At 43.4% G+C, this 22,629-nt stretch overlaps 1 protein-coding gene and 1 long non-coding RNA gene across 6 annotated transcripts in view; one reads left to right on the top strand and one right to left on the bottom strand.

Moving 5' to 3' along the window:
* The window catches only part of LOC131536159 (uncharacterized), a 58,271-nt gene that overhangs the window by 2,313 nt on the left and 33,329 nt on the right, over positions 1-22,629 (top strand). The gene's annotated exons all lie outside the window — the stretch shown is intronic.
* Positions 1-22,629, bottom strand: part of LOC131536156 (retinoic acid-induced protein 1) — a 56,171-nt gene that overhangs the window by 7,090 nt on the left and 26,452 nt on the right. For 4 of the 5 annotated variants that reach the window (XR_009269871.1, XM_058768879.1, XM_058768880.1 and 1 more), the window contains exon 2: positions 38-5,797. Coding sequence is in view for 4 of the 5 variants with exons in the window: in XM_058768879.1 (XP_058624862.1) it covers positions 38-5,797 (5,760 nt within the window). In the remaining variant the exon portion in view is untranslated. Of the gene's footprint in view, positions 1-37; positions 5,798-17,553; positions 17,660-22,629 lie in introns of those variants that run through there. The other variant, XM_058768882.1, reaches the window with a different exon arrangement.

Genomic DNA, 22,629 nt, shown 5'->3' with positions numbered 1-22,629 from the left:
ATTTATGAAGTTCATTTAATGTCAATGAAACACTTACTGCATGTGCAGCTTTCTGAACAGCCTCCATCAGCCCAAAGAGTTTGCCTCCTACAAGTATTATGCCTGTGGTCCAGACAGCACAAGCTTCATGAGCCCAGTGCTCTTTCGCCTCAGCCTCCGTCTGCAGTCTCTGCAGAGCCATTCCACTGCCCTCCTCACCAACAGAGGGAGAAGTTCCACCAAGTCTTCTCTGCAACAGCAGCAGCCTTTTGAACCTCATCCGCAAAGTGGGGCGCGTTCTTAACTGTTCCCTAATTGCCCTTTTCCCCCTCCTGGGATGCCCACTGTGTCCTTCACTTGCCCCTTCCTGATAGGCATCCTTCTCACATGCACCCTGTGAGTTCATTTGCTCTGTGATGCAGCTGACCTCTGTCTCATTTGCACAGTTGCTGTTTTGCCTGAAATCATTCCTGTGTGTTGATGACAGCATTTTCCGTGGTATGCAGTCCTCAGGATAATAGGGGCCGCACAAGTCCCCAAGCTCTCTGTAATTTGCTGGCTTTCCACATAGGCAGCACGTTAGACACCTGTCAATTAGGCTTTTGTTAACTAAGGGCCCCTGGAGCATTACTGAGGAGTTTGATACTGTCTTGGTAACTGTGACAAGATTTTTCATTTTAGCTGCACTCTTTTTTCTTGCCTGGCTGAGCATCTGCTCTTCCTCAGGCCTGTTGACGATGGTACAAAGAGATGCTGGCTCCAAAGAGCTGTCAATGTGTACATATGGTCTAAAAGAACATTTGTCGTTACTCATTGCTGGATACAAGTCTGATAATGTTCCTTTTACTGTTGGGCAGAGATCATTGCTGCATTTTGTCTTTATGTTAGGCCTCTTCACTACAACTTTGAGGACATTCATAACCTTGTTTTTTGGCCCAGGCTTTTTTTTCTCCTTTACTTTGTCATCTTCTGTTTGACTTGAGAGTTCCTCCTGTTTGATTTTGAGTGATGGCCGCCTGCCTCGTTTGGGTTTTATTAGTGGTAAGCATAATTCTGTTGGTGGCTCCTCATACTGTGTCTGTTCACCTGTTTCTGGTAAAGAGAAGGTGGGTGGAGGTGGGGACAAAATATCAGTCTGTTGCTCCACAATGGGGATGCTTTCTGGTGGTTCAATGCCTTTTCTCCTCCTCTTTCGTTGCTTCAGATGCATCTCATGGTTGTTTTTAATGGCTCTCTGTTTGGCTAGCCTTGGTGTGTTGATAACAAGGCTCCCAGCCTCCAGGGCTACATCTGGTGCATCGCTGCTCTCTACAGTGGCCCACTTTCTCCTCTTTTTCCTTGGAGTTTGAATTCCAGTATTTTGGGTCTCTTGTGTACTTACTGTACTCTCGCCCACCTCGCGAGTCACCTCAGGGGCGTTCATTGTCTCTTTCTGCTCTGATACCTGTGGCACTGGTTTTAATGTTGATTCTTCTGGTACAGTGTCTGGTTGGATATTTACAGGGTGCTTTTTGGACCCCGGGGATGTGATTTTCTGAACCATTGCCTCATATTTAAGTCCCCTGCCTTTCCGAGGAGGCAAATATTTGGTTTTAGTGGGACACTGAGGAGGTACAGAAGGCATGTCACCGACGTCATCAGTGGGAGGGTTATCAGTGGTCACAGTGGCGCTTAAAGTTTCTGCTTGCAAGTGTTGTCCTCTCTTTCGCTTTCCCTTTGCATTACAGACTCCTGTGACTGTATCTGATGGAGGCTCCTGTGTCTTCACTTCACTTTCTTGCACACCTTTCTTTCTCTTTTTGGTTTCTGAGGACGGTACACTGGATTTTCTTTTGAGGCAAACCACCTCTTCATTTGGTTGTTGAAGTGAATCTGTAGAAACATCCTTCTGCTTAGGTAATTCAAGATTTGAAGATTCAGTCTTACATGACTGATCCACAGTGGCATTCTGTATTTGGGAGTGTATGAACATTGCTGAAGGTGTCTCCGTTGATTTATCATTCTCTTGCTCTTTAACTTCAGTCAGCTTTTCTCTGGTTTGTTTCCGTGATCTCAGCACCATGGACTTCTGATCTCTTGCTAAGGACTTCACACAACTGCTGTCTAGAGTAGATTCCAAAGTGGAACCCACAGTTTCATCCTTAGTGGTGTCCACAACACCAACAAGTGTGTCCAAAGTTAATGCTGTGGTCACATCTTGCAAAATAAGTTCATGTGTACAGTGTGTGTCCTTGGTGTGGTCTTTTGTAATCTGAACATTTTCATCTCGCTTTATTGATTTGATCTTAGAGGTGATTCCTCTTGGTCGGCCAGGTCCTTTAGGTACTGAGCCCTCAATTGTCTTTGACTCTGCGGTGGTTTGACTTGGCTTTGGAACAAGTATTTCTCTTGCTAAAGCTGCAGGATTTGAGCCTAGTTTAGAAACAGATTTAGGACCAGGTTTAGGACCTGGCTTTAAAGCAGGTTTTGGACCAGGCTTTGCATTTTCTGTGGGCCCTGTGCATTTTAAACTTGGTTTGGGACCAGGTTTTACACTGGGCATAACGTCAGGTTTAGGTCCTTGTTTTGGACCAGGTTTTGGAATTGATTTTGGACTAGGCTTCGGTCCAGGTTTTAGATTTGATTTTGGACCAGGCTTTGGACCTGGTTTTGGACCTGGCTTCACACCTGGTTTTGGACCAGGCTTTGGACCTGGTTTCTTTCTCTCTTGAGGGCAGACTTTTGGGTTATTTTGTGAACCGTAGGAGCGAGTGCACATCCGTGATGGTAAACTCTCTGTCACAAGTTTTGGTGTTTGACTGCTAATATCCTGGCGTGCAGTTTCCATCTGGTCAAGAATAAGGGTGCTTTTGCTGGAGGGCATACTGGGATTTTGGGCAGAAGGTGGAGCACTGTCTCCTTCTACACTTAGCTGCCTTCTGATTCCCACACTTGAATGCATTAGTCTTCTCCTGCCCCGTGCATGTTTCTTACCGAATATTCTTGTATGTGCAGATGGGGCCATAGGCTCTGGTTTGGCTGAGGGAGTCACTGCACTGGGACAGCTTATCCCCAGTTCCATATCCTCATCCCCTTTCTTGGGAGAGGGTGGGGTGTCAGCCCAAGATGGTGCAGAGTGCAGTATTGACTTGCCCGGCAACTGAGGAGAGTCAGGCTCCAGTACCTTTGCATCACTACGATCGATGTGATGATCCCTAGCCTGAGCCAAAGGTGTTGTTTTCTCATTGAGAGCTGAGAAGCCACTCTTGGCAGTGTGAGGCTGAGGTGCAATGTCACATATGGCTGACCTCCTTTCGTTGCCTCTGTGTTGTGTGTCCTGGGCAAAGCATTCTGCAGTTTCTGTGTTGACTTGTGGCATGTTTCCAATTTCCTCAAATGTACTGCATACTTCTGCAAAGGACTCTTGTTGTCTTGCTCTATTATTAACAACTTCCTCTGAGGTTGTCAGACTCTCCTTTTCATCTCTCACCTCGGTGGAATTATGGGAAAGGACAGACGGCTGCTCCTCAAGGGTGTCCACTGGTCCCTCAGTGCATGCGAGGTTCTCTATGGAATCCTCACTCTTTGAATTTTCTTCTTTTTCCGGCAAATACAGATCAGTACCTGAATTGCTGGGTGATGTTTTCACAAGCATTTCAGCATTGGACTGTGGCTCTGATTTGAATTTTTCTGATTTTATTTCTGTGCCTTCATTACATTTGTGATTAAGTTCAGAAAAACAGTCCATCTCTGATGAGTTTTCTTTTTCTGAGTCAAATTTGTTTTGCAGCCCTTGGTAGATATTTTCTTCTGTTTCATAAGAATAAGCTTCCTCTAATACTGGTTTATTTATTTTATGAAAAAGAGAAGGACTTTTCTCATCCTCCAGCCACTTCTCTTGCTTTTCCGCAACCTCTCGTTTGCACTCATGCTCTGCAGACAGCTTTCTTTGTCCAATTTCCTCTTCATCAGCCATCCTCTCCGTCCATGCTGACTCCTCAAAGTTCTCCTTTAGAGTGCTCTCTGAACGCTTTATGTCTGGTGGTGAATTGCTCTCTTGTTTCATCGGACTTGGAGCTGTTACACTGATAGGAGACCTCTCATCTCTAATGCAACGGAGAGAGCTGTTGGGCTCTTCTCCAGTCAGTACTCTCTGTACTCTTGGGTCACAGTTGAGATTATCCTCAGACGCGACACTCTGGAGACTTCGAACTGAGTCACCTGACCTAACGGAGACATCGTCAGCTGAGTTTATGGAGCAAGTAGACACTGTGTCAAGGCTGAGACGTGAGTGTGTCTGGGTTTGTGCTTGACCTTTTTCCTGACCAAAATAGTAGTAGCTCCTGTCCATCTGGTCCTCAGTGCTGCTAGAGTATCCTCCCTCCTGCAGTTCTGCGGTCATGGACCTGGAAATGGTGTAAGCATCGGATGGAGGAGGACCATGTTGGTTATCAGGACAAGATGACTCTTCTATACCCTTTAACTGACCTCTATAGTCTTCTCCCTTTTTTGGATGATTTCGCTTGCTGGTCTTTTTGTTAGCCATAAGGGCCTCAGACAGCAGCAGCTGCTGGACATTGTTGGAGATGTTTTCAACCTGAGATGTCAGGGCATTGAGGCTCCACAAACTGGGGTTTGACAAGAGCTTTTCCGAAAATCGTTCTTTCATGGAGCCAGAATAGCTCTGGGTCTGGTGATTCACACTGGGTGATGAATGAGTATGAGGAGGCATCAGCATATTTTGGTCTTGCAGACCTGCGGATGATGAAGCCCCAGGGTTGATGGGAGGTTGGCCATACTGGAATGAATCAGGGTTTGGCATTAAGGGGGAAGGTGTGGAATTGTATGAGGGAGATCTTCCCACAGACCTTGCAGGTGAATGATTAGAGCTTGGACTGCAGGTCTGATAGTATTGTTCTGGTGACCTTACAGAAATATCTGTTATGCAGTAGTTTTGCTGGGGCTGATTATAGTGCTGGAATTTCTGAAGGTTCTCTTGTGTACCAGACATTCCTTGCAGGGAACTCTGTTCAAATCCAGACCTTGATGGAGTTTGCTGATAACCGTAATTATTCTGAGGTCTGTATCCACTCTGTTTTAGACTGCTGTGATTGCCAAGCTGTCTTCCATACTGAGCATTAGGTGGTATACCATAGCCTTTGTAGCCATGCGGCATTGCATTACATTTCTCCATATAAGATGACGAAGATGAAGACGGGTGTTGCGAGTGCTGGGGGAAATTGAGGTGACCTTGTGGATACATTAAAGGAGATGGTGCTGGATTGGGTGGGAGGCCCTGTTGATGGGGACTTGTATAGGTTGGGGCAGAGGACTGCGAAGGTAGATGGCACTGACTTTGAGAAATAGCTAGCATGTTCTGCTCTAGGTACTGGGATGACCCACTGACCCCAGACTCCAGCCGTCCCACCATGTCCTGCTCAAATTGGGTCATCTGAGGTGACTCATCCCATTTTTGCTGCAAATGACCTTCACTCATGTATTGGGCTGTGTATCCAGTGCCCATGTGATTGTTGTAGCCAGCCTGCAGATGCTGGTTTGGAGTTTTGGCTCCTCTATAAGGTTTTTTAGTCTGAGTACCACTGGTGCTGGTGTAGATGGGATAGGACTGCTGTCCATAACAGTCTTTAGAACCCGCTCCCGCTGTTGACATCCCTGCAGCAGCTAGAGAGTGTGGCTCATAGCCCTGTCTGGACTGGCTGTGATGATGTCTATAACTCTCAAGGCGCGATAATTCTTGGGGTTCCTGCTGGTAGCAGTGCTGGTTGCCATGGAAACCACTCCGCTCTCTGAAGGACTGCATGACTCCGGCTAGGGGGCTCTTTGGAAAGAGAGAGAAAAAATAGAAAGAGAGAGGCTGTGCTTAGTGGCTTCTTTTTCTTATTAGTGATCATTCTCTCATTCAATTAATTTGAATTCATTGCTGTGTTTGTCCTAAAACAAATCATATTAGAATATACACACACTCTGTCATTCATAAAATCAAATCATATATCTCTCAATGAGACTATAAAATTTTACTCTCCCTTACTGCAGCTGCAATCAATCATTGTTGCATTTTATTGAATCTAGGAATTTGAGTCCATCTAGTCTACGTTTTGGTGGTAAAATCCACTGTGGTAAATACCTATGATAGGTGAAGCTACAGTATTATTATTAGGTAACACTTTAGTATAGGGACAAATTTTAACTATTAACTAGTTGCTTATTAGCATGCCTATTATTAACATATTGCCTATTTACATACTTATAAAGTACATATTCTGCATGACCATATTCTGCATCCCTAATCCAACACAACAACTAAACTTAACAACTACCTTACTAACTATTAATAAGCAGTTTATTGAGGCAAAATTCATAGTTAATGGTTTGTTCATAGCGAGAATTGGACCTTAAAATAAAGTATGACCTTATTATTGTTATTATTACTATTATTATTATTATTATACATTTTCTTAAACACACAATGGTTTTAAAAGATATGTTCATGAGGACCATGTATAGCATTTTATTATTGGTCCATGAAGTGTTATATTAAAATAAACCAGCATTATATTCAATATTGTGCATGTGCAATAAAATTATTCCATTATTGGTGTGACTTTGTTTTCGATCTGCGCTATTTGCATATATCTTGCCCAGTAATTTGATACAGTTGGCAATACGATTTTCTGGTAATATTCTTTTCTCTCAGCAGTGAGTTCAAAGTAGCAAGTGTGTGTTTTGTAGGCATAGATGGAGACTGTTCTATTTCTCCACTCCAGTGCTGTAGGCCTGTCGAGGGATGGCCGCCCAGTCCCATCAGACACACACATTATTCATCTCACTAGCGCACTGTCTGAAGCCATCAGGCCCAAGAGCAACGTGCTCCCCTCTTAGCAGCCTCCCGAGAGGCCCCACCATCCACTACTGCTTCAGTTGGGCTTGTTTGCTGCTCTGCTTGTTTACACAGTGACCCAAATAGGACCACTTGGGATCTATGCTTTAAGCCTTTAAAAATGCATACAGTATGTGGTGGAATGTACAAGCTGGCCAGAGTGAGCAAGTGACATGATTGATCCTGCTTTCCCTTCCGCATTCCGCACAAGTTCGATTAACTGCATTAATATGTTTATTAAACATTAAATTTGTTCCCACACAAAGACTTTTTTTTTTGCGTAATCATTGGCATTCAGATCATCTTGCTTGAACATACTGCATGACATCCACTGTGTGCAGCTGATTAAAGACTTGTGTGTGGCTGTGTTGCTGACACAGCCACAGATCTGTTGAGAGCATGGTCTAAAAGGTACAGTAAGTTTTCTAGGTCTGCTGAGAGGGCAGAATTTGTCTCCTGGGGTCCCCAATAATGACAAAGATACTCTTACTGTAGAACTAACCATGACTGTAGCAGCATGGACTGGCCCATATCCAAAATGAGTCCAAATCTATGGCTATATTTCTCAAACTTAGTTTCTGTAGTGCTACAAAGTAGGTGTGAATGGATGCCAACTTTAAAAAAAGATACACTGGTAAATTTATATTCCTGTTTCCTGATTCGTAGGCACAGTTTGCCATGTTTCTTCTTCATGTTGTATTTTTGAGGCTTGTTGATGCAGAAACAGAGACTGTGGAGGAATATGTTTAAGCCAGCTGTGAGCTCAATGAGCTTCTACGTACTTTAAGGCAGAATTCCCCATGAGATTTTTCACTACAAAATGCAATCATTCATTAACAGTAGAGTGACTGCATGTATAAATAGAATATGCTCTGTTATGACTGCATGTGTGTTTATCTCAAATGCAGTCAATAACCTTTCCTTTCACAGGTTTCACTGTTGCTCTCAGATTGAGCGTCTCAATTATGCGTTTCCTATGGATTATGCAGGGAATGTGGAAAGGTCTCTTAAAAATATCTAAAATTTCTCAAATATATGAAAGAAGTCAAAATATCTGAAAGAAATATTATTTGTAACTCTAATTTCGTTTTTTTTTAGCATTTGTTTATGTCCACTATAGTCACTTATGACGTTCTAATTTGATTTGGAGGATTCCTATGAAGGCTTCATGTCGTTTGGAGCACATGCACTCAAGATTTGTATTAATACAAATTCACTGCTTTAGAAAAAAGGTGAAGGAATACTCTCACACTGATGGATTTGAGAAATAATAAACCAATAAACCAGCTCTCTGGCATTTTCCGAATCTTTCATAAAACAGCTTAGTTATGAGATTGAGGGGCACAAGGCGCAAGAAAGACAATCTGCACATAAGGAGCTTTCAACCAATGCAAACAGGAAAGAAGATGCCAAGGAAGAAGGAAAGGAGGTGGGAGTGAAGGTCGGGGTAGGGGGTCGATTCAATTTCAGTGCAGTCCGTTAAGGACATGAACTGAATTTGAGGACCAAATTTAATCTGTTTCCTGCAAGAACTGCACACATATACACACAAGTTCGATGCATTCATTTACTTTACAACGTACTTTACAACTTGAATTCAAAGGCAAATAGCATGTTCTAGAGACGATTTGGGGTTAAAAATATTATTATGTAAAGTTTTCCAGAGATGGCTCATATGGCTATGGTACGGTTCACAGTGGACTGAAAGATGCTAATCAGATCGGAGGTTTTCAACTGGACTGTCTTTCTTGGCCAGGCATGAGGTCTATCTCTCAGAGATGTCATTTTGATTGACATCACTGCGGCTTTTTACTGACCTTTGAAAGAACAGAACCATACAGAGAAACAGCGGTCTCCGGAAAATATAGGGTGAAAGGCATTAGCTGCAATAGACACCTGGAATGTCTAGAACATTCTGTTCTTCTTCACGGTATTTCAAGTGTTGTTGTTTTGCTTACCAATTTACCTTGAAAAAATGGAGTAAATAAACATATCTGGTCACACTTTATTTTAAGGTCCAATTCTCGCTATTAACAAACCATTAACTACGACTTTTGCTTCAATAAACTCCTAATTTGATGCTTATTAATAGTTAGCAAGGTAGGTCATGAAGAATATGTGCTTTATAAGTAGCCTACTAATAAACAGCCAATGTGTTAATAATAGGCATACTAATAAGCAACTAGTGAGAATTAGTTCCTATACTAAAGTGTTACTGCATATCAATTACAAGACAAAAGGAAAGGTCAATAAAGAGTACACTATTATAGCTTTTCTTAATTACAAATGAATCAGCTTCATGTATTTTCCAATTTAGTTCAAATGTCCCATGTGCAATTTTCAATAATTTACCTTTGCAGTAAGCATTTCCATCTACATCATATACTACACATTTGCTGTTTTTGTTTAGCAGGACAACACTTCACACAAATCACAAATCAGTTTTAAATTGCACTTGCACATTTTTTAAAGAGTTTACTGTATACCCAATTTGTCACTGAAAAAAAAAAAAAGATATGACTGCTTATAGATATTATGTGATAAAAGGATTATGTAAGACCTTTTCAGATGTGGCGATGTTCCACATAACTGCCTTTTTACCGACAACCTCATCATTCAAAAAACATGAGTCATAATATCAACAATGTGATAATGACTGCGTCTGACTGCGGAAGCAAGCGATACTTTTGAATGACTTGCGCAGAAGACACAAATCCTCCAATTAGCTTAGAATTGCACTCAACGCTCAACCCCCCCCCAATACATTGAGTTATTTTGCTGCTTCCTCTATTAAGAGGCTGCAGAGAGTGCCCTTTAAATGCTGAAAGCTGCCACCGTTGGCATGGTGACGCTAAGGGGAGTGAAAAAGCAAACCTGCCCTCCCTGCAGTGAGGTGCCTGGTGCCCATTTCATCTGTGCCAGCGGTGCCCAAGGCATCACACCTCAGGGGTCTGAAATAAGAGCTGTTCAGAGAGGGTGCTGGGAATGGCATGGTGAGAGACCTCTCCCCGTGATCGATTTTTATCTGTGCATTAGAGTATGCGATACTAGGCGAAGGACGTGGGATGTGTGTGTGTGTTTGTGAGGACGCAGGTAAATCAGCTCTAAAGCTCCTCTCCGAGAGCCCGAATAAAACCTAAATAAGATTGAAGTGCATGTTTGCACCAGCACGATAGGCTTTAAGCTGCTTTGTGGCGGACTGAAGAAACATAAATGCCAACTGCTGATGGCGCACAACATCTCTCAATTCTTAGACGCAGAGAACGACAGATTCAGCCTCCGTAGCAACAAGGAATAAGCCTGTACGTGCGCATATAACCAGGAACAGCATCTGGGGAATTGCGAAGCTACATTTAAAAGAAAGAGCTGCTGTAAATTGGGGCGCGAGGCTGATTGATATTCTTCGGCAGGTCTGCGTGTGCAGGAGAGGGCATTAGCCGAGCGAAGGGGTGAGGTGCAGCAGATGTAGAGAGAGGGAGGTTTTGCGGCAGGTGAGACTGCTGCGCTCTAGTCTCCCAGTGCTGCGCTCCAGTGAAGCAGCGCTCCGCTTTGATCTCACCCTCTCTCTGCTGCAGCGCTCCGCTGTGGCCACGCTCTCCACACCCCAGCCTGCACTCACGCTCACTGCGTTTCGTTCTCCCAGCGCATTTTCCGTCCCGAAGATCGCTTACATTGATCTTTCAGATGGAATGAGAAGTCTCAAATGGTGGCGTGCCGAGGGATTATTTTCTTTGAGACAGACTTCATCAATAACGCTGGTACAAAGGCACAATGACATTACTGGCCTGAAATGCTATATGCCTTGCTGCGCTCAATAAGGGCACAGTCATTTATTTCTCCCTGTGAGGCACGCCACTTCGCGCTCGCTCCTGTTCTGTGCCACTTCAGCTCGGCTAATTGATGATGCGAAGCGGTCGCAGTGTCACTCACGTTACTGATATCTCTCTCTCTCTTTCACACATCTATTCTTTTGGTCTCATATCTCTGCACCGCACCCCTGCTCTGTCCTATTTTGGCTCCACCTTAACTACAGATTAACCTTTCTACCCTGAAGCGGGGGACACGCTGGCAGTGACCTTGAGACGCCGCCGTGTGTTGTTGCATTCAGGAGCTGCGGAGCAGTGACAGACAAAGGCCTTGGCTCAAAACCAAATCAGCTGCCTACCTAGACGGTGTTTCTGGGCAACACACACATTGGTACTTAGGTGTTTTCTAGTGTTTCCTCAGTGGTTCTTAAAAATGCTGTCTAGTAGGCTTTGATGCCCAAAAATTCTGCATGATATCCAAACATGCCGTCTGCACGACAAGTCATTACCTCAGCTGACTGCCCCAAACATGCTGTATAGGTTAGCTCACTAGATTTTGAAACACAGCCCATGTTTATCCACACACCTCTACCCCTTTTGTGCTTTACTCCATCCCATTTCCCATGGGCAGCTTTCGATTCTTCTTTTGCCATCAGTTCTGAGCGTGGCATAAGCCACGTTTCCATTACCCTTCAAATTGTGCAAATTGAAATTGCGAACTGAAAATAATTTCGCAAAAAGTCCCATATATCGCAAAAAAGTTATAATGCTCGCATGACGTGGTTTTTCTGGCAATTTGAGAAAGGAATATTTCGCAAAACTGCAATGGGAACAGGTTTGTTTTTGCTTTTTTTTTTTGCATTTACAGGCCACCTGACGTTCGTAAAAGTCACATGATCATTCTTTAATGTACTATAAACTCCCAAGAAACACCTCATACGTGTATACATATATCTCAAGTATAAAGGACATTCCTTGTCAATAATGCTTCGATAATCCCTTAATCACACACTGCACATGTCTGTGGTGCATTATGGCTTCAACATGGCCACCGAAGCTGATCGTGGCCACTCTAGTCAATGATTGTGTTTATACCAGCCGCACTGCGGAATGTTTAAGCGTCCAAGCGACTCTTTGTGCTGCTTCACAAAAGATACATGCATATGTCTCCTTCGATTAAAATTAAAGCCTAGTGCAGTGGGTGCAATATACGTAAACCTACCAACATCCGTCCCCATGACATGTCGTGAGAGGAAAGAAATTTCATTTTAGTCGCATAACATCAGTTAATGGAAACAACGTCAATTTGCAATAGTTTTTTTTATCAACATTTATAAAATATCTCTAAAGTTTTGGGCAAATCTGTAATGGAAAAGTCCCTGTTTACCTCCTTGCCATAATTGTCAGACAGGCGGTTTAGTGGAAGGACATAACAGTCACTGTACTCTGTCTGAATGACAAATCTGTGTATCTCTGAAGCTTGGCCACAAGATCATGCCAATTTGATCTATTTTACATAGCAGATCATCATTTCATCTCACGCCCCTCGGAGAGAGAACCATCAGAGAGAGTCGCTCTCTGCTCCAGCAATGACAGCTGACATGGACACTCACTTGGCTTGGGCTCTTAGGTTGGTCTAAATGCAGAACTGGATGGAATTCAAGGTTGCCAGGTAGAGGATGCAAAATAAAGGACATTTCAATACAATTAAAGGAGAAAAGAAGAAAGCGGTGAAAAACTAACTGGTGGCAAGGTTTGGGGGGTAGCAGAGGTGCACATGCTGGGGTATTTTCTATTTTGTGGCAGAACCTCGGGCGATTCCCGGAAGGTGCCCTTGATGTTCCCAGTCTCTTCATGCTCCATGTATGTCATCCCAACTTTCTGGCTTATCAACCACCATCCTGTTACCTGAGGAATGAGCAGGGGAATTTTCTAGCGCTGAAAATCCAGATGGGCTGACACTAAAAGCCTCTCTTTCAGCAATCCACTGACAGCATGGATGAAATCAGAGCAGGGTGAAGGGGTAGACTGCAGGCAAAGCGGGAATGAGATAGTAGGTGAGGAAGGGAGGGAGGGATGGATGGTTGAAGATGGAATGGAGATCATTATTGCCAGGCAGTTTTGTCATTGATTTCCCTCCCCCCACTTTTCTTTTTGGCACCCTCATCTAGTGGAATCAAATTGACTCTGGGACGAGTCTCCCAATGTCTTGTAAAATCCTGTTTGGGATCTATTGTTTGGCTTCTTTTAGACCCTAATGCTGACCGCCTCCACACGCCTCTGTGCTCACTTCCTTCGGAACGCAAATGCACACATCCACACAACAACATGCTCTTTGACAGCGCGTACGAGTCGTTCTATCTTGCCGAGGCTGGGGTGGGTGGTAGGGGAGAGGATTTGCTCTTTGAAAAGTGCCCACCGATTCGATTGCTCTGTCAGAAATGCTTTCTCTGATGCTCAGAGAGTACGCGGCTTGCGAATGAGGTCTAAGACAAAGGAACGCACTGGCTTTGGCATATTTATTTCCCACTCTCTTTCATTCTCTTGTTTTCCTTTTCTCTTGCTGTCTCTCTCTCTGTCCAAACCTTCTGTGCCGCTGTTTGCTAGGGGGCTGTGAGAGTGTATGTGTGGTGGGGGAGTGTGGACAGGGATGGGTGAGTGAAAATGTGCTGGTGGATCTCAGCCAAGCCAGTAGAGGGCTGGGGGAGTCGGGATTCTTTGTTCTTTGTTGATGAAAAGCGGCATTGGTTCCCATCTACCTCAGCCTGACATCAGGGCACTTCACAAGCAGCCAGTTCACCGTGATTATATTAAACCCAGGCCCAAATTACTCCAGTCGCCCTAATTAAACTTTAATCTCCAATACCACACAAATTACCTGCAACGTAATTGAGCGAAGAACCGTGGTTTAAAGAGGGCTGTGTTTGCGGCTGCAAGCTAAAGGGGCTGGATGCAGGGATAGACTGAAGGTCATGTCCTCCTGCTGGGGAAACGTCTCTTTCTCTCTCTTCTTTTTTGAGCAGATAGAGGACAGTGGTGTCCGCGCTGCTCGGAAAATGGAGCAGTCAGCTGAGGCTCCTGTCTGACTCAATGTGCCCTGCACCTGGGTGAAGTCTACACAATAGCACTCCAGTTCTCTGTCTCTCATCTGCCTGTCTCATTCTGTCACCCTCTATCCTTTTCTAATGTGGTCCTTGTGCCAGTATTCTCTCTCTTTCACCAACAGATCTCATTAACATCTTCAAATTTCCTGTGCAGAAATGTGTGTGTGTGTGTGTATGTGCATGCAGTGTTGTGATTAAGAAATACGACTGATTGCTGTTGATTCCACATAGGGACAGCAGGTGTGTGAAACACCACACTCAAGCATTTCAAGACCCATTCAAAGAGAAGATCTTTAATATGAGCCAGGCTAGTTTTTTCTCCCTTAGACACCATCCTTGAAGACTGCAAAGTGAGTTTCACAGAGATGAGATTTGGAAGAAAGGGAGATAAATATGGCAAGAGCAACACATAAACAAGACCATGCAAATGTTTGGCATGCAATATATTGCCATGGAGCAATGAGACCTATTTAATTATTTGGGTATCTAGTTAAAACTTTAATTTATTCTATAAGATTCTCTTCAAATGTTGTTCTATAAGGTAACAGCTGACCTGAAAGATAAACTGAACATAAAAGACTTTCACAAATACCTGCTGTAGCGCCCCTTGTGGCAATGCTGAGAATGCACATTTGGCATATTTGCATATTTGCGTGAAGTATGTTTCAGGCCTTAGCCTAGCTACTTTGGAGATTCTGCAGACATTTTTATAAACTGGACCAACTACGAATAGCAGCTATGAGGGTTTGAGGCTGAGATGAAATGTGTTTGCGTGCTTGTTTGTGTTTTCTGGGGAGGGTTGTGTGTTTGTGCATAGTGGTTTGTGCTAGGGCTATGTCTGCACATACATGAGCTCTGGGTGATAAATGTGTGTGTAGTGGATGACAGGTTGTTTTAGGATATTAACTCAGCGGCTCAGTGTACGCCTTACAGGCTCCTGACTCACTGCTGTTTGGGTGTTTTAACCAAGTATATCAGCACAGCTGAGCCTCCCTGGAGAGGTACCATCAATCTGAAAATATTTTTACCCTAAGCAACATTCAGTACCTCTCTTCACAGTGCTATTTATGTGTGACTTTCATGATGCACGTCTTGGGGTCTTGAATAGTTGCAGGACCTTTACACCCCAAATCGGATTCAAAACCAACACAGTCCGACATTTAAAAAAACTATTTTTCAAAGCCATTTGACAGCTTTATGTGTGGAAAAGAGCAAAAATGATGAATCATTAATCGTCCATTTTTGTATATTATAGTTGGAAAAGGGAAGTGTGCACATTCTTCAAATTTTCTCCTTTTGTGTTCCATGCAAGAAAGTCAGAACGACATGAGGGTGAATATATGATCACAGAATTTCCTTTTTTTGGGTGAGCTAACCTTTTAATTCACAACCCAAATAAAACCCTGCATATTCAGATCAAGTAGTCCATGCAAATCCTGTCTTGTGAGTACGGCTCAGATTAAGGTCTCTTAAAGGTATTGGCATTCGCCTGTGCTGGGTGCTTTGACACAGCGCCACACAGGAGTCGTGTCTGCACATACATTCTCTGACAGCTTAGAGCTTTGAGGCTGGAGAACACTGTCTCTCCCTCACAAGATCCCCATCCTCACACATGCGAGAGAGAGAGAGAGACAGAGAGGTAGCGGTGGGGGGAGTTGTGGCTCTGAAGCGTGAAAGCAAATGATGCCATCGGCCTGCTAAGTCTCTCACCAGAAGGCGCAAACAGCCGTGCCTGAGAAAGCGGCTTAACATCACACACAGGAAGTTCAGGGCCGTGGTGCGACAGTGGTGCCGCTGTAGGGCGTGGAGCAAATGCAGATGCCAGCAACTAATGCAAAGACTGGCAGCAGCTACGCAGATCATCGGCGGTGTGACGAGGTGAGCGGCGTGACACCGACTGTGGAACTGCAGCAGGATTTCCATTCACCCGTGGATTCAGGTGCACGCCGCCGTGTGCGTCATGAATAACTGATTGGAAGCTGGAGGCACAGCAGGTTTGAAAGCCCCCCTCCTCGCCAGCCTGGCCCATTTGCATAGGATGCTCGATTTGCATACATATGAGGTGAAAGAAAGGACTTGTGTGCAAGAGATATGCATTCCTCCATTGAGAATAGATCGGAAAAGAGAGAGCCTTTTCATCAATTGTCATAGGAGCCTCCTCTCTCTGTCTATCTCCCTGACCATAGCTAACACCTCAGAGAGCTCAGATGAGACCTCCATTAAAATTCTCTCTTTCTCGGTCCTGTCTGCATGAAAGAAAGGTGGTGACAGTGAAGGGAGAGAGGGAGCGCTGGGCTGACAGCATGCATGTGTGCGTGGGTGTGCCAACTCCAGCTGGCTATGCGCTGCCGTGGTGGCTCTCCGCTGCAATCCCTCAGTTCAAACGCATTGATTCGCTCCGAAGCCTCAATTCCCCCCTACAGACACGGCCACAACACCTACAGCAAGTATGTTTCCCCTCCCCCAGCTTAGCCATACATGCTGGTTTGTAGGAAAAGTCATGGATATAAACACAGCACCCGTACGCTCACACGGAAAGGAGCTTTGATATAGTGTGTATAATTTTGATTTAATTCAGAGGAAATTTACACCACAAGGCATGAGATGCAGCGCAATATTGTGAATAGTCACAACTAAAAGGTGTTTCAAAGCACAAGCTAGGATTTAATTTCTGCTGAAACAAGTCGGATACAGATCTGGCACCTCTGGAATTGGATCTAGCATGTGTTTTAGTGGATCCCCAACCTTGATTGACCTCATACATTGACGCATGTCATGAAAAATCAAGAATAACAATAATATTTATCTCCATAAGTTTGCATGAAATGGAAATTCACCATCTATTTTCTAAATGCATGCTATTGATCTTATTGTGAACGATTTATCCATGCATGTTTACATTTTAAACCTTGTGATTTTTAATCAAAAGGTGTTTCTTCTCTCCAGTGACATATGCAGGATTTTTTTCTGATGCATATCGGATGTACGTCACAATATGGAATGTAACTTTAATCCTATCTGTTGTCTGTCACATCTTGGCATTTATGCACACAAATGCTGTTTGTTGAGGTTGTTTTAGGAGTCTATTCCACTAGTGTAGTCAGGAGAAAATTATCCTTGCTTGCAGAATAATCTTATTTACATATTCATTTACGCTAATGCAGGTTATTAGGAAACTCACCATGACTGTGCCAATGCTATCAATGCACCTGTTACACCCAATCGACACAACAAGCGGGCGTTGCAATGCAGTAAAACTTAATCCCTTCCACGGTAATGATCAAAGCTGTGTGCGCTGCAAGAGCCTGACGTCACACTGTTTACATTGTATCAGCTCCAGTTCTATCAGCTTTGTCTATTATAGTGGGAGAGGTGGTTATATTGGGGTGCTTGCTTGCAGTGTTGATTAGGCGTTAAGCACATTCTCTCATCTCACAATCTCACCTGCCAGATTCGACACTCGCTCAAACCTGCTTGATCCTTCACCAGTCCTTGTTCTGGTTCCACAATTTACAAATGAAGCACTGGGCACAATGCACAATACAGCACAGTCTCGAAACGGCAAAGTTCCAAAAACGTACATCATGTATATATTGAATGAAATCTACAATAAATGCAAATGCAGATATGTGTGACAAACACACACATGCCTATGTGATCGGTATAGCTCTAGGAGTTCCATATATGTGTTTACTCCATCAGGCATACAGGTTCTCACACTTTGTCGGTGGGTGGCTGTCTGTTTCTCTCTCTCTCAGCCCTCAAGCTCATTGATTTTCTTCCTTACCTCCAGCCTGCCTGTATTAGCCCATCCCATCAGCGCCAAATCACTCCTCATCTGCGCTGGCACAGTTTGTGCAATTAGTCGCCCGTGTCCATGGGGATGAACCAAGGAAGCGTGTAATACTGATGCCTCTCTGGCTCCACAACGACACTGCCTGGGCACAGAGGCTGGAGCTGGTGCCAACCTTGCCCACTTTAGCTCGGCTGCTACATCATGTGGCATCTGCAGTGAATCGCCCACCTGGCATGGAGACGGCACAATACCAGCTTACCAGTTTGCTGGATGCTTTTAAGCGGTTTGTTATCGGCGTCATCTCTATTCTGTGAGGTGATGACGGGGTTATTATACCGTATTATACCATAACACCTCAGAAGGGCTGATGGACATTTGTTAGAAAGTTTTGGAGAGGTAGAGTGGTCATAAAACACAGTATGTTCAAAGTTCAAAGTGTTCTGAGGAAAGGATTAAAAGTAAAGTTGTTCACTGATAATCTTGCCCTCTGTGGAGCTCTGAAACAGACATCTAAAGTTGTATGTACTACAAAAAATGCTGTGCTGCCAAATGCCACTTGTTCGAATCTGCATTGTAACCACACATTACATTCACTCTCCAGTTATTTATTTATTTTTTTTGTTCCATACAACTTATGCGTACTTAAGCCCTACTCGCACAGGATTACTATCATCTGGGGACCTCGTGTGATTGAGAAATTACCCCCCACATTTGAATTTAGTGTGGCTCATTCTCACAGGTTCAGCGAAATTTGTGATTTTACTCGAATTTACTGACCTATCTCCCGGATATGATGTCAGGGCTTTGCTTAACATTATATATCGAATGTTCCTTACCGAATGCTGCTAGACATGTAATCCATCTCTATCTAATCATTCTTTTTGTTTTCCCTCTTCTGATGGTTTCCAGCTTTCTCTTTCTGCAAATTGTGTAGTTGCATGGTGTATAGCGATATGACCCAGCACCCAAAATACTATCAAAACACTCTAACGCAGCCTCCATTCTTCGTGAAAGATGGATAAAAAGATGAACAGGAAACAAAAACCTTGAAAATTGATATACGACCCCGCCAAACCACAGAGATGCTAATTCGCACAGGATTAATATTATCACAAGACCTCGGAGTTCGGCAAAATATGGTAGGTCATTTGCGGGGGAATTTTTACTTTACAAAAAACAACTATAGGTTTGTGAATTTGGAGCCTCCTACAGTAATGTGAGTGGAATTCACTGTTGTAAATATATCACTGTAGTAATTACAGTGGATAGCTGTATATGTCCATTTGTTGCAGTCCTAAAGGAATCCACGTACATTTTGCGTAATTTTTGTGCCCTCTCATCCAACTTACATACTCCCGAAACAGATGTTTGGCAGAAGCTAGGAAAATAAACAGAAGCCTAATGACTTATTAGACGACAGTTTTTCATCATAATGATTTTGAAACTGACATTTCAATGTAACAAAAAAAAAAGTCAAACAAACAAAATTACATGCATTTGCTTTAATACACTTAAGTACATTTTAAAAAAAGTACACATTGACGATGTCAAAATAAAAGTTTTACTTTAAAGTAGCCTATACATTTAAAATTGTTGTATGGGTATGGGTTTAGTAAGGTGAGTAAATGATAACATAATTTTCTCTTATGTGTGAACGTTCCTCGTGTGGAGAGAGAGTGCATGAGGGGTACAGTACCGAATTATATGAGTGTGTGTGTGTGTGTATGAATTAGGGCAGCGGTGAAGAGCTGGGCCACAGCAGGACAGCTCTGTTGTTCCTGAGGGAGGACCTGCTGTGCAGCAAGCAGGATATTTTTAGGAGGGTGACTCTGATGCTAACCTCACAGGTACTTGTCTAAAAAAACTGGGGGGACAGAAGGAAATAGAAGGGCATTTCTTTACGCTGTTTTAGGCCTAAGCGAACCGGCGCGTTCCAGCCATTACATAAAAGTGCCATCTTATTTTGCAGCACACTACTCGTTGAAATCCAGGCTAAACAGCGGGAGAGCTCATACATAAAACATTTAAATCAAAGGCATTCTCCTTCCCATCTGTGGCAAAATGAAATTCTTTCATCTCATCATGATTATCTCTCCGCGATGCAAAAGTCGCTGCATCTTTGAAAGCATTAGAGGCTCCAGACGTAAAGACAGAAATTTCTGGGTTTGTGCTTGGTCAACCCAGCGACTTACACACTCTGACATCTGACATATATCGCCTGCAGACAGCGGTGCAGCCCCGCGCTCAATGGCAGCAGGAGCTGACTGCGGTCATTTCATATCCTCCTTTTATACGCTGCTTATTTTTGGCTGCGTACGTCAGCGCTGGCGTGCGCGCTCGGCGGCTGAATCACACGCCGTGTTGACAGAGCGCATCTAAAGTCCTCGTTATCTTTAATTCGAGCTGTTTTGATTTTCACATGCATGCAGGTGAAAGCGCTGCAGATTGATGTGTTTCGCAGCAACGAGAGGTGTGTGCTTTAATCGTTCCCTTTAGCCGAGCGCTCACATCTGCTCGGGATCGCCTGCCCCCGCGCCAAGCGGCTTGAGCGCGCACACTGGCCAGAGATAAACAAGCGCGCTCGCGTCTCTGGGGAGGTAACCATGGCAACCGGCGAGCTCATTTTGAGCTGCCTGTCCTAGAGGCAAGACAATAACAGGTTTCAAGGCCAATGTCACTGATTTTTCAAAGGGAAAGCAATAGAGAAATATTGCAAACAAAACAAATGTCGCCAATTGATAAAATTGATGTCACGGATAAAACTTACTAAACAAAACAGACCCAAGGTGTGAGTGACGGTGAACATTTTAGTCCCAACAGTGGCTGCTAGCCATGAATGCCTGCTCGTACACACCTACTAAGTGCTTTATGGCTTAATATGTCACCACCACATTACTACCTGTAATTCTCTCCTGCCACGTTCTCGCCCCGAAAATGGAGGCAGTTTTGATCCGGTGCACAAAAGCGAAAGAGCTGTCAGTATGATGCCTCGACCAACCTTCTAATGGACATGAAGACATTAGAGAGCACTCAGACCTCAAGAAAACTGAAAGGGGAGAACAGAGAGGGGGAAAGAGGTATATACACTCCAAAAATCATTGTCTCAATCAGTGGTTCTGTCTCGTTTCCAGTAACAATATCGAAACATCTTTCAAAACAATTTACGTGAGGCCTTCGACTCTGTAAAAAGTGCTAACCTGCAACTGTTAAATTGAAGAGCTATATCTGATTTAACATATAATAAATAGTTTTGTTAGTATAAATAAAGGTTGAACAAAACCAGTTGTTAATACCATTTTTACCAAGAAAATACCAAGTTTATTTTCCTTACACATTTTTTTTTTCTTTTAAATTATTAACCTGACTAAATTCAACAGACAACCCTGCTGAATAAAACTAGCCTACGCAATGCCAAAGAACCATTTTGGGTTCCTCAAAGAACCTTTCAGTGAACAGATTTTAAAAGTATCATTTTTTCTTAGTGGGAAGAACATTTTATAAATCTAAAGAGCACTTTTTTTTCTACTATAAAGAACCTTTTGTGGAATGGAAAGATTTCATGGATGTTAAAGGTTCTTCATGGACCCATAGATGCCAATAAAGAAGCTATATTTTTAAGAGTGTTTGGAGTATTGTCTGTCTTAGCTTGTTCAGTTCACTGACTCTCTCAGGAGCGGGCTACTTAAAGATTTAGATTTTGCTTTGCCAAACCTATTCAACAGAAATATCAGAAGTTAAAATAACTCACAATTAATCTCACTAAATTCAAAAATACAAATGAAGAAAATGATTTTTATGCCATGTACAAGGACAAAGGAGGTGAGGGGGAAAGAGACCACTGAGATGAGAGGAAACTCGACAGAGGGAGGGAGAAGTGATTGGACATTCAGTGCTGGTGCTGTAGTGCTTGCAATCCTTATCAATGCATCTGTCCATCCATCCAAGCCGCACAGCCTCATCTCCCCTGTGATCTCTCTCTCTCTCTCTCTCTCTCTCTGTAATATCTGAAAGAGGGGAAGGAGGGGTGAACAGCAATAAAGCAGACAGCAGCCGCAGCTCTTATAAGTCAATAAGCTGGCACATTGCTCTTGTGACTTAGGATATATTCTCAGCCTCCTCTGCGAGCCCTGTGGCAAGGCTAGCCTCATTAATACCCTAAGCGCTAAGTTAGTGTTATTAGCCAGCATTTCCCTTACTAATTCTCATTCAAATTTCCACGGGAGAGTGTTGCGAGTCTTAAAAGGTCGATAGGGGTCACAGCGCAGGTACAACTTTGGGATTTGTGCATTTGATGCAGCTTCAGCGCTATGCATGATCATTTGCTTTCTACACTAAATAACCCTGCCTCAAAATCAGCTTGAACCAAACCGGCTTGATGGTCTACTAACTAGAACACTTAGCATACTTTATTTATTTTTTTCAGCAGGAAATTCTTCCAGGTTTTTGTTACCGTTTTCAGTTGTGAGAATCGATCCAGAGAAGGGGGTGTTTATTGATGTTGGGTAAGCATGCTGGCTGGTGTCATGTTGACAGTGTCTAAAACAGAACCACACATATTAGACATGCATTGGTAAGTGCGTGTGTGTGTGTGTGTGTGTGAGAGAGAGTTGTTTGAGAGTGCAGTGCAGTAGGGTTGCAGTAATTACCTTTTGCTCCAGCAGAGGAGGAGGAAGTTTAAACACAAACACTCCCACTAATAAGCCTCATATCAGCGCCATCACACTGTCGTCTCCCATTGACGCAATGGATCACCTCATGAATACTAAATCTAATGGGTGACCTGTCTCCTGAGAAAAAGGTCAAGTTAAATAAACATAAATACTATTAGAACCCGGATATAAATGTGGAAATAAGACATATCTCAAAGGAGACGTTCATCAGCTTGTGAAAAAGAAGTACACGTTAGTATACTTTTAAAAAGATTGCTTATTATGGAAATGATCTATTTTAAAGGAATATACGTATATTTAACCCTTGTGTGACCTTTTGGACATTTTTGTCCTTTTCAGTTTTTTATTTTTTTTATCATTTTGCCTGTGTTATTGCCAGCTGCATACATTTTGGCAC

The sequence above is a fragment of the Onychostoma macrolepis genome, chromosome 03 (genome assembly GCF_012432095.1).
Source record: "Onychostoma macrolepis isolate SWU-2019 chromosome 03, ASM1243209v1, whole genome shotgun sequence".
Lineage (NCBI taxonomy): Eukaryota > Metazoa > Chordata > Actinopteri > Cypriniformes > Cyprinidae > Onychostoma > Onychostoma macrolepis.
The sequence above is the reverse complement of the archived record's forward strand: the minus strand, read 5'-3'. Positions and strand labels throughout refer to the sequence as shown.